Source organism: Acipenser ruthenus, chromosome 57 (genome assembly GCF_902713425.1).
Source record: "Acipenser ruthenus chromosome 57, fAciRut3.2 maternal haplotype, whole genome shotgun sequence".
Classification (NCBI taxonomy): Eukaryota; Metazoa; Chordata; class Actinopteri; order Acipenseriformes; family Acipenseridae; genus Acipenser; species Acipenser ruthenus.
The window spans coordinates 3592251-3604765 of NC_081245.1; the positions used below are offsets into that span (position 1 = coordinate 3592251).

The 12515-nt window shown below is 41.6% G+C and overlaps 1 protein-coding gene across 2 annotated transcripts; it reads right to left on the reverse strand.

The window, feature by feature from the left end:
- Positions 1-2467: 2467 nt before the first annotated feature.
- Positions 2468-11748, reverse strand: LOC117971132 (zinc finger protein 90-like). 2 transcript variants are annotated; one of them, XM_059017810.1, is made up of 4 exons: positions 11351-11748; positions 6923-7219; positions 4564-4608; positions 2468-3912 (listed from the first exon to the last, which is right to left on the reverse strand). In XM_059017810.1, exons 1-4 carry the CDS (start codon positions 11676-11678, stop codon positions 3437-3439), a joined length of 1146 nt encoding a protein of 381 aa, XP_058873793.1. In that variant the 5' UTR covers positions 11679-11748; the 3' UTR covers positions 2468-3436. The 2 variants fall into 2 exon arrangements, with proteins under 2 accessions (XP_058873793.1, XP_058873792.1); XM_059017809.1 differs by having other exon boundaries at positions 6854-7219.
- Between the last annotated feature and the right edge of the window lie 767 nt (positions 11749-12515).

Sequence of the window (12515 nt, forward strand, 5' to 3'; positions counted from 1 at the left end):
AGAACTCGAGTCAGAATCGGGGGGTGCAGATGCGCATACATCACTTCAAAATACCTCAGGATTTCCAACATTGGCCCCAGATTACAGTACTCTAAAGTACAGGGTTAAATGTAGGATATTTAAGTTTATTTCAGTGTGGTCATGTTTTTTACATTTCATTTCAACTATCAACAAAAGGTACTTTAATCAGTTAAAACAGCAACTTTAAAAGCCAATACAGGTAAAGCCATTTTTTAAAAATATTTGCAATTATGCCATACCACATTTTAACTACATATTCTAAATACTGTCTCTATAATGACCTTAATATTTTAGTTGGGAGACTATATGGATTTACAAGACTGGTTTCTCATAGAATTTCTACCACACAAACTAAGTAGTTTTTACAATCATAAGATGTTTTAATTTATTTCAAGGTGTTTGTGATTTTAAATAGCATTTTCTTTTGTAAAGTCCGAACAGCAAAATCTAAAAACTGAATGAAGTAGGTTGTGGCAGCAGCAGCCACATGAAGCGTTTATCCAAGGCAACTTACAGAGACTAGGGTGTGTGAACTATGCATCAGCTGCAGAGTCACTTACAACTACGTCTCACCCGAAAGACGGAGCACAAGGAGGTTAAGTGACTTGCTCAGGGACACACAATGAGTCAGGGGCTGAGGTGAGATTTGAACCGGGGACCTTCTACTTACAAGCCCCTTTCTTTAACCACTGGACCACACAGCCTCCTATAAGTGTATCACCTGCTCATTCTTAATATAATAATGAAGGAACCTAGCAAAAGAAGCTCTCACAGAGACCTGCAGATTGCAGTTTGCTCAATACTTCTTGGAAATCCTTAAGGTGCTGTTCGAAGGTGGGGGAGTCAATCACAATGTCATTAGGTACACCACCCAACATCTGTAGAGGAGTCCAGCTAGAACGTTGTTCATGAGCTGCTGGATTGAGGCTGGCGCATTGCACAATCCGAATGGAAGAACAAGGAACTGCAACAGTTCAGTGCGAAACAAAGGCTGTCTTGAAACTTGATGCTTCTTCCACTGCCACCTGCCTATAATTCTCCAAAAAAACTATTTAAAACAAACAAGCGATTTTTTTTTTATTAATACAGTAGATTATATTACATTATTATTTTGTTTATTACAGTAGATTACCAGCAGTGAAACAGTAAAGACAGGGAGACAGACCAGAGAGAGAAAAGGATGGATTGAAAAAGACAGAGTAGACCTCAAACAGCCATCCACCCAGTCTGCCCTGCTGTGTGACGCCCTGTGATCAGAGAAAGGGAGGGAGAATAATACGTCTTCAGCAAACCACCCACCTAGGAAGCCTTTTCCACACTGACACCATCAACCTGTGAGCTGCTCTGTGACACCCTTATATACACAGGTAGGCTCCTCTGACACACACCAACACACACCAACGCACATAATTAAAACTCACAATTTAAACTCACTAATTCTCCACTCGTGCTCCCGCCTCCCCTGCCACAGACCTCACTAGCCGCCACTGCTCCCCACCACACACGGTAAGTTTCAACGGTGTCGATATGATAGCCTCAGAAGGAGATAACTTTCTTGTACTGTAACATCAACAAAACAAAATGCAGAAGATGCGTCACTTCAAAGCTGATTTCATGAAATGCTAGACGGTACCACAGCTCCGAATCAAAGGAAAACTTTTTTTATTATTGATCCTCATTGCAGAGAAACAAAAGTTGCGCACAGTTTCACTCTTGATGTATCACACAGCCGTAGCCGCCAGAGTCGTTATTGGAACAGACTGAAATTACATTTCACAACTGTGTCACATCAAATGTATTTTATTACATTAACATAATGAAATTGGAACCACCAAACAAATATGACTTAAGAACATAAGAAAGTTTACAAACGAGAGGAGGCCATTCAGCCCATCTTGCTCGTTTGGTTGTTAGTAGTTTATTGATCCCAGAATCGCATCAAGCAGCTTCTTGAAGGATCCCAGGGTGTCAGCTTCAACAACATTACTGGGGACTTGGCTCCAGACCCTCACAATTCTCTGTGTAAAAAAGTGCCTCCTATTTTCTGTTCTGCATGCCCCTTTATCTAATCTCCATTTGTGACCCCTGGTCCTTGTTTCTTTTTTCAGGTCAAAAAAAGTCCCCTGGGTCGACATTTGTAAGAACTTCTCTATGATCGATCGCAAGTATTTATTTATTTTTTTTAAAACATGTTTTTAATTAGGAGGTACCTGGTATGTCTGGCAGCATAGAGCGAATGTTTTAGAGGATGTACCAGGTACGTCAAATAGTAGTCAAGTGGTTAATAATGTAAATGTTTGATTTTCATCAAATACAAATTGAGAACCCTGTCCGGATCTCCAGTACAGATTGGTGTCAAAAGATATATTGTCTTTCGTAATAATAAATCTAAAGCAATATCTATAACAATTTGTGAATTTAATGAACACGGTAGACTTCAAAAACACTATTATTCAATTTCTACATCTTTATTTTATGGACCCGGAGTAACAAACTTACATTTTCATATAAGCAACAAAGCTTCTTTTTTTTTTAATTTGAAGAAAGAAAAGATCAAACCAATAATTACAATCAAATTGTTTATTACAGATAGGGAGAAAAAACAATATCCTGAAAAGTGTTCAATTAAAATATTTAGTAACACTTGAGAACAGACATGCACGAGATATTCACATACGCAGAGATATTTAAATCTGAATTGCAAAAGCTGTTCAAAAAGCAGCTATGGCAGTGCTAGTGTTAATTATATTATATCCCTTAATTAGAATCCACGGCACCTAAATGGAACACCCATTGTATTTGTTCTTATTAATTCCAAATGTTAAATTAAATTGACTCCACCAGCTATTACACTTGCCCCTAGTCTATTCAGTACAGCGACTTATGGCCACACCTTGTTATACTTTATAACTCTCTCCTTGCTTATACATTATTACATTGTCTGCATTCCTGGTCAGAAACACCAAGTCTCGCTCAGTGACTGATGGGAATCTCTTGCTGTAAATTTGACCAGTGCCAGCAGACCAAATCAGTTCATTAATCTATTGGTTCAATGTTTGTTGGCCTTTCCTCTCTTCGATGGCGATCCAGTTGGTACAGTTCTCTTTACGTCCTTTTTTGTATTTAAGTTATATGGCGATGAGCTAATATGTTAGGCTGTTGTCCGTTGCTCTCCTCTTTCGTGACTTTTCTTGCTTAATGTTGGAGGCAGCGTTGCAGTTAAGATGTTACGCCTGCTCTTCCCATTCTGTGACTTTGCTTGCTAGGTGTTGATAGCACGCTTCTTCTTACTGACTGACTGTACAACTCACTGGAACAAAGAACAGCTTCACTCTTAATCAGAATTATTCCTTTTACAACATCCGACCTTGAGAGCCAGCCCGTGCTCGGCTGTCTCATATTTATTCATCCAGGCTTAGGAATACGGGACAGCAAAGGGGTAGGGCTTCACTCGTGTGTGAATTTTATGGTGTCTTTTAAGGCTTGATAAGTGACTGAAACTCTTCAGACATTCACTACATTGATAATATTTATCTTGGTGAGCCCGCTGGTGGATTTTCAAGGACTTCAAATATGTGAAACTCTTGCCACACTCAGCACAGTGATAAGGTTTCTCTCCTGTGTGAATGCGCTGGTGGATTTTAAGGTCTGATAAACAACGGAATCTCTTCCAACACTCAGAGCAGTGATAAGGCTTCTCTCCTGTGTGAATGCGCTGGTGTGATTGAAGACTTTCTAATCGCGTGAAGCTCCTCCCACACACAGTGCAGTGATAAGGTTTCTCTCCTGTGTGAATGCGCTGGTGTCTTTTAAGGGCTGATAAACGACTGAATCTCTTCCCACAATCAGCACAGGGAAATGGAGTCCCTCCTGTAAGTTTTCCTTTAGCAGCTAGAGAAACAACGAGAAAAAGACAAAGGATATTGTACAGCATTCTTACACATTCACTCTTAGGTAGGGCTTACCCTCATAACCACAACCACCTTGTAGAGTGAACTCTGATGAGACTACAATCAAACCAACTTAATACCAGCCTCCTTTTATTATACTGAGCTCCGATGAGACTGCAGTCAAACCCGCTTAATACCCGCCTCCTTTTAGTATAATGAGCTCCGATGAGACTGCAGTCAAACCCGCTTAATACCCGCCTCCTTTTATTATAATGAGCTCCGATGAGACTGCAGTCAAACCCGCTTAATACCAGCCTCCTTTTATTATAATGAGCTCCGATGAGACTGCAGTCAAACCCGCTTAATACCCGCCTCCTTTTATTATAATGAGCTCCGATGAGACTGCAGTCAAACCCGCTTAATACCCGCCTCCTTTTATTATAATGAGCTCCGATGAGACTGCAGTCAAACCCGCTTAATACCCGCCTCCTTTTATTATAATGAGCTCATGAGACATGTGATCCCAGAGTGAGAAAGACTGTGCTTTCTCACTAGTACCTAATCTCCTACATTAAACAACCACATTAAATCCAAGCAGAACTAAAAAAACAAAAACAGCATTGATAGTAAGGGAAAGCAAAAACATTCTTACCAGTGTGCTGTCTCGCTGGAGTGTAGTCTGGTGGAGCGTGCATTCCTGTAACAAAGAAAAATAGAAAATATATTTGTGTTTTAAAAGAAAAAACAGGCCATTTAGAAAAGGAGGCTGTGTGGTCCAGTGATTAAAGAAACGGGCTTGTAACCAGGAAGTCCCCGGTTCAAATCCCAGCTCAGTCACTGACTCATTGTGTGACCCTGAGCAAGTCACTTAACCTCCTTGTGCTCCGTCTTTCGGGTGAGATGTAATTGTAAGTGACTCTGCAGCTGATGCATAGTTCACACACCCTAGTCTCTGTAAGTCGCCTTGGATAAAGGCGTCTGCTAAATAAACAAATAATAATAATAAAAGGTACCGTTCCCATGCAATGTTCTGTCACTGTATTGTGGGTTACGAGTTATGCGTGGAAAGGTAGTTTCACTTTTGTTTGTGGTGGTAATGATGACCGCGGTGGCCGGTCTGTGCACAGCTATGCGAGTGATGCACTTTCTCATATTGCTGAGTATGTATTTGGTATAAATATTGGTCTAATGTCTCTCTTTATTTATTAGATTACCTGTCAAATGGTTTGTGGCAGGGAGGGGCTAGGATGGACAAGAGGTATGTAAGGATGAGGTGATTCCAGAGAGAGAAAGAGAGAGAGAGAGAGAGTTGTTTTATTTCAGCTGAAACCTAGTCAGAACTGTCTGTATAAATTTTCATTAACAGTGCTGTGACTCTAACTGTCTTCAGTAGGTGATTAAACTAGAGCTATTGGTTGGTACTTCTTTCTTGTTTCTTTGTTCCTGTGTTTCGGTCCTTCTCCTGACTGGCCAGTTTAAATAAAATCTTTTTTTTTTTTCATCTCTGGTTGTTCGCCTCCATCCTTGGAACTTTCTTCCTTCTGCATCACTAATCTGTAAGCTGCTCATCTCTGAACATAATATCTAGCAGACAAGACTGAGCACACCTACCTCACACCCAGCACCACTATAAAGACTGAGCACACCTACCTCACACCCAGCACCACTATAAAGACTGAGCACACCTACCTCACACCCAGCACCACTATAAAGACTGAGCACACCTACCTCACACCCAGCACCACTATAAAGACTGAGCACACCTACCTCACACCCAGCACCACTATAAAGACTGAGCACACCTACCTCACACCCAGCACCACTATAAAGACTGAGCACACCTACCTCACACCCAGCACCACTATAAAGACTGAGCACACCTACCTCACACCCAGCACCACTATAAAGACTGAGCACACCTACCTCACACCCAGCACCACTATAAAGACTGAGCACACCTACCTCACACCCAGCACCACTATAAAGCTGTGAGAGCAGCACAACTGCAAACAGTCTACCAGAAACAGGGACAGGCAAAGATCGAACAGCATTCGAAACAGGCATGTTAGTGGATGCACATCTAGCAGATGCCACAGCAGCAAGGACAGTTATGTTGCAACTTGCAAGCCGTTGACATAATGGTTAGGTTCAATTGAGCTGGAATAACCAAAAATGTGAACCTTCAGCACACTTTGCTGCTCAGTAACCAGTTACTGCAAGATTAATAATCAACTCATCAATCAATCAAATGTATTTTGTATAGCGCCTTTAAGAACATAAGAAAGTTTACAAACGAGAGGAGGCCCCATTCAGCCCATCTTGCTCGTTTGGTTGTTAGTAGCTTATTGATCCCAGAATCTCATCAAGCAGCTTCTTGAAGGATCCCAGGGTGTCAGCTTCAACAACATTACAACATTACTTTCATGCCAAGGCATCCCAAAGCGCTTCACATTATAAATAAATATACTATACAATAATAGAATCTAATATAATATACAATAAAATATCAAAAAACAAATGGGAAAATAAATAAATAAATACATTACATACTAATAAAATTCTAAAATAGGCCATCCCAATCTACAAAAAGGCCTCTGCATAAAGATGTGTTTTAAGCTTTGATTTTAATGCATTTATTGAGTAAGCTTTACGGATTCCAATTGGAAGATTGTTCCATAATACAGGTGCATTATGACTAAAGGCTCTTCCACCACAAGACCTACGTTTTATCATTGTAGTCACCAGAAGCCCTGCATCAGCAGATCTCAGCTGGCGTCCAGAGACAAGCATATCAGTTAAAAGCATATCATTAATGTAAGCAGGGGTATTTCCAGAGACAGTCTTAAATGTCATTAACAAAATTTTAAAAATAACTCTGTACTTCACCGGCAGCCAATGCAAACAGCCAACAACAGGTGTAATATGTTCAAATCTTTTTGTACCTGTCAGAATTCGTGCAGCTGTATTCTGAACCTGCTGGAAGCGATAGATTTCTTGTATTGTACGATTACCTCTAAATCCCAGTTCACATTCAGGTGGAAAATCATCATACAGACTTGACACCAGCGTGTTGTTCTCCTCAAGTGTACAGACATTATTTTCAGTAGGAACTCCCTCTGCGATGGGGACACATTCCTGTTCTATGAATTCCTCTTTAATAGGAACACACTCCAGTCGAGGGACCTCTTCATCTTTAACGCATGTCAGCTCTGTAACCTGCTTTAGACGTTCCTCTAGTGTGCAAACTGCTTCTATCCTTGGCCCCTCCTGTGCTTCAGATTCAGGGACAGCATGGCTCTCTTTGGGATCTGTGTGAAAGAAAAGAGCACAAAATTAGATCTCCTACTTACTAGTCAGTTTGCTTTACAAAGCCAGCCCCTTGTTCAGAATTCTACTGAAAGATGTCATTGGATCCATCCACTGGAACAATTTAATCGGTCCAAGTGTTGCTTTTATTATGTACGGGTCGATCTGCGCACGCTGTCTTTACCGTTGTTATTCTCCTATTAAAAATAATGGATTGCTTTGAAAACTACACTACCCAGAAGCCCAGCGATGACGCCTGTATGCTATTTGGCCACTGGATACCAAGAAATCAGGTGGTTTTATGGGCGTTTCAGTGGGCGTGGCGCTGTTAGTCTGTCTCTGCTGCGGCGGCAGTGTAAAGGATTATCCCCTAGAAAATATCCTGAGGGCATCAGATGATTGGAGGGCATTTGCCAAGCACTCCCACCTTTCACTTCCAGAGCTCGGCAACTCTACGAAATCAACCCACCCTGACCCAAACCCAACCTTAACCTTAAGCAACCCCAGCCTTAAAACCTAACCCTAAACCTAACCCTTAAGAATCACCTGATGCCCTCAGGACACTTTCTAGGAGATATTCCTTTGCACTGCGCTGCCTGTGTGAGAGTCAAGTGATTTGAAAATGCAACTAGCTGTTTTGTGTGAGTTCTATTCTGTGGAATAATTTTGGAGGTGTATATGCAGAAAATTCAAAAGTACCTGTAAAAAACCTATAGTGAACCCCCTTATTAAAAACACTTAATTGCATTTATGTATTAATTTGTTTTGTTATCGCAAATCCGTTACCCCTTTACCCCTCAACACAAGGAAATGACACAGTGGTTGAGGTTAAACCTTACTTTAGTTTTATAATGTATTATTTCTAATTTATCATTAACTCCTTAATAATACTAACCCTGTCAACACGGTTTTTTATTTGTCAGATAAGCAACAAAAGTTTTTTTTTTCTTTTTTAAAAGCAGTTAATACTGTTATCTAACCAAAAGAACTTTATTATTATTATTATTATGATTATTATTATATAACGATAACAGTATTTTGATCATTTTAAAATCCACTGTTTCTCTTTGGTATAGCTGGTTTTTTTTGTTTTTTTTTAAAGTGTAATTTTATAATGCATTAGAAATAAAATAAATCCCACTGCAGCTACTCCATCTCTAAAAACAAAAATAATATTAGAAGTACAATGCAAAAAAAATACTACTTCAGCTACTAAAACAGTAAATATATTATTTGTATTGAGTTTTACAACTACATAAACCCTGATATTAGTATTTATATACATATATATATATTATATATATATATATATATATATATATATATATATATATATATTGTGAGGAAGCAGGTGGAGTGAGACAGCAGGGAGGGGGTTAAAACCTCCCTGCGAGAGAGAAAAGATGTGCGAATGCACATTGGTTTAATTTAGTTTGCTAATTGCTTTATTGTTTTGTTTAATTGTTTTATTATTAATTATCATCCGCACCTGGGCGTTATTAAAAATTAGATCCAGGTGGGGAGTTTAAAAGGAGAGCAGGCAGTCTGCTCGAGGCTGCTGAGTAGAAGGAGGCAGAAGAGGTGCTCTGTCTCTGAGTAGCCAGAGAGAAAAAGTAAGTGCGGTGTCAAACCTGTGTGTTGAAGTTTGTGGTTTTGGAAAGGACGGGAAAACAGCGTAGCTGTCCCGCGTTAGTCAGGGTGTTCCTGAGAGTTGAGTTAGTGCTCCAAGAGGAGTTAGGTGTTTATTTTGTGTATTTTGTTTGATTTTTGTGTTTATTAAAAATAGCGCACCAGCGCTTAAAACTCCATTTCATTGTTCTGGGTCGTATTTTTAAAGGGGCACGAACCCGAGTGAGTTGTGCTTTGTCACATATGGTGGAGAATGCGGGCAGAGGTCTGCAGCTGGGACCCAGTGCAGCGACGTCCGGTCAGCAAGGGGGAGCGAAGCAGTGACCAGGGGGAGCATAAGCGACGTCTGGGAGCAGCGCAGCGACGTCTTAGTGTCCGGGAGGAGCGGAGCAGGGGACCAGGTGGAGAACTCTGCCCGCTGCTGCAGCCTCCAGTGCCCCGGTTGTCGTTCCGGTCGCCCCTGACAAACCGGTGGGGTCGCTGGTGCGCTATTTTTAATAAACACAAAAATCAAACAAAATACACAAAATAAACACCTAACTCCTCTTGGAGCACTAACTCAACTCTCAGGAACACCCTGACTAACGCGGGACAGCTACGCTGTTTTCCCGTCCTTCCCAAAACCACAAACTTCAACACACAGGTTTGACACCGCACTTACTTTTTCTCTCTGGCTACTCAGAGACAGAGCACCTCTTCTGCCTCCTTCTACTCAGCAGCCTCGAGCAGACTGCCTGCTCTCCTTTTAAACTCCCCACCTGGATCTAATTTTTAATAACGCCCAGGTGCGGATGATAATTAATAATAAAACAATTAAACAAAACAATAAAGCAATTAGCAAACTAAATTAAACCAATGTGCATTCGCACATCTTTTCTCTCTCGCAGGGAGGTTTTAACCCCCTCCCTGCTGTCTCACTCCACCTGCTTCCTCACAATATATATATATAATTATATTTGTAGTATTGTTGTTGTTGTTCGATAACAGCATTGCATTATTCTATTTTTTTATTTCACTAAAATTAAAAACACATTTGTACGTTTGTTTATTTTACGTACCGAGTCTCTACAGTTTTTGAAAGTTTATCGACTTTTATTTTAGCGCTGTTATGGTCTTAAAAGTCTACTTTCTGCACATCATCATTCCACTATACAGTAATTCAGCACGGATCACCCAAGGATCAGTCTTGGGTCCTCTCACGTTCTCTCTTTGAACCCGCTCCCTGGGCTCCCTTATCGCATCCTATGGTTTCTCATACCAATTCTATGCTGATGATGCTCAGATCTTCCTCCCCCCCCTCTGACCCCACCACCCCCTCCTGTATCTCTACCTGTCTGTCTGCTCTATCTCAAACTCAACCTCTTGAAATCTGACCTCCTTTTCTTGCCCTCCTCATCTTCCCCCTCTTCTGATCTCTCTATCTCCATTCCTCTGGAATCCACCACGCTCTCTCCCTCCTCCTCAGCCAAGAACCTTGGAGTCACCCTGGACCCCTGCCTCTCTAATTCCCAGCACATCTCCACTCTGGCAGGCACCTGCCACTTCTTCCTGAGCAACATACGAAGAATCTGACCCTTCCTCACCAACTACGCCACCCAGCTCCTGGTCCAGGCCCTGGTACTCTCCTGCACTACTGCAACTCCCTCCTGGCTGGCCTCCCTGCGTCCGCCACCCGTCCGCTCCAGCTCAACCAGAACTCCGCTGCTCGCCTGGTGTTCTCTCTGCCTCTCTTCTCCCACGCTACTCCACTGCTCCACTCACTCCACTGGCTCCCGATCACCGCTCGCATCCAGTTCAAGACTCTTGTATTCGCCTACCAGTGCCTTGACCAGACTGCACCCAGCTACCTCCAGACCCTCATCTCTCCCTACACCTCTACTCGACCTCTCCGCTCCTCCTGCACTAGAAGACTGGCTCTACCTCCTCTACGCTCCCCTGCCTCCAGAGCCTACTCCTTCTCCACCCTCGCCCCACAGTGGTGCAATGACCTTCCTACAGATGTCAGGACTGCCCAGTCCCTGACCACTTTCCAGCACCTCCTCAAGACACACTGCTTCAGACAACACCTGTAAAACTCAACTCTTCACTTCTGGACAATATAGCACTCTGCCTTTAATGCACTTTAACTTGCACTTATCTGCTCCCTATTTTGCTGTATTTAATCCTGCATTGAACCCAATCTGTAGTATCTTGTATTTCACCTGCACTCTTATCTAACCCTGATGTAACTATCAACACTTATCTGCTCTTGAACTGCCCCGATATCAAATCGTACTGTGTTTTGTATTTGCTCTTATTAGGACTGAAGTCACTGTATTTTGTATCTTGCTTGCTATGGAGAATTTTGCACTGGTATAAATTAGGGCAATACTTAGTAACAGCACTCATACGCACTTTGAAGTGTCTTAAGACATTTTCTAACCAAGACCTCACCAATAAAATTGACAGTTATTTAAAGAGATTGAATAACCAAGCAATACCATCAAAAAATAAAACACGCTTACCTTGAAATAATCCCTGGTTCTCGTTCCTCTGAAAGTCTTGTTCTTTCCAGTCGGGGTTCATGATTCTGAGAGGTTGTTTAATGTCTGCATCTGCAGCGTTCATGCATTCCCGCACTGCTTTCAACTCGCTCTCTGATATTTCCAATCTCAGCTTCAGACTTTCATTCTCTTTCTCCTTTCCAGCCATTTCCATTCGGAATTCAGTGAATTTGCCGCCGACAACTTTTGTGATTTCGCACAAGACGGTGTCTACAGCCGCTTTCACTGCGTGCTCGATGGTAGAGGCGAGCTCGTCTTGAAAGAACGACACGGAGACAATGACGTCCATCTTCACTGATTTTAATTCGAGACTCGAGTAGCTGAATTAGTTTTGCAGCTGATAAAATGCTGTAAAGTGTGCAGTGCCAGGAACGAAATGAAAGCGTCACTAGTAGTGGGCGTTTCTGGTTGGAATCGTCGCGTATTATTGGTTGCAGAAAAACTCAAAACCATCTTGCGAGACTGATTGGCTCCCTATGGGAAACTGGATACTGAAATAGCCATGTTGGCTCCTCCTGTGTTGTGCGTTGCTATGTAATAACTTACTGAGGATCCCAAATGGCGCCAGTTTCGTCTACTGTTTGTACCGCGCGTGCTCAAGGAGCTTTGTATTCCAACGGCGTTTGCGCGCGCTGCGGGTCGCTGTATTTTTTTTTTGAATATTAACGGATAGAACTGTTTGTTTGCTTTTTAAAATCTTAATTGATTCAGTTAAAAGTGACGGTTTCGATGTGAAACAAAAGTTTTGAGATAGACTCGAGAAAGAGGAGACAACAACTTTCGCCGACTGCAGAGAGAGAGACAGAAAGGAGAGGAGAGAGAGGTAAACTTATCTTACCTTAACTAAATTCACATTGCTTTTATAGACACACTACAATACAATACAGTACAGTGTGTGTCAATTTGGAAACTGAACTGCATAAAAATACAGTTTTAATCTGAATTACATTTATATCTACAGGCGAGGCGGCCGCCAAAGACGTAGAGCAGGTTAGGACCGCGTAACCGTGTGATTTAAAGTGTCTAGGACACCCTCCGAACCATTTTTAAGAAACATAATGTATGACTAAATAAGTATTCGCAAACGCGATATATAATTGTTGGCAGTGATACCGTTTTTTATTTT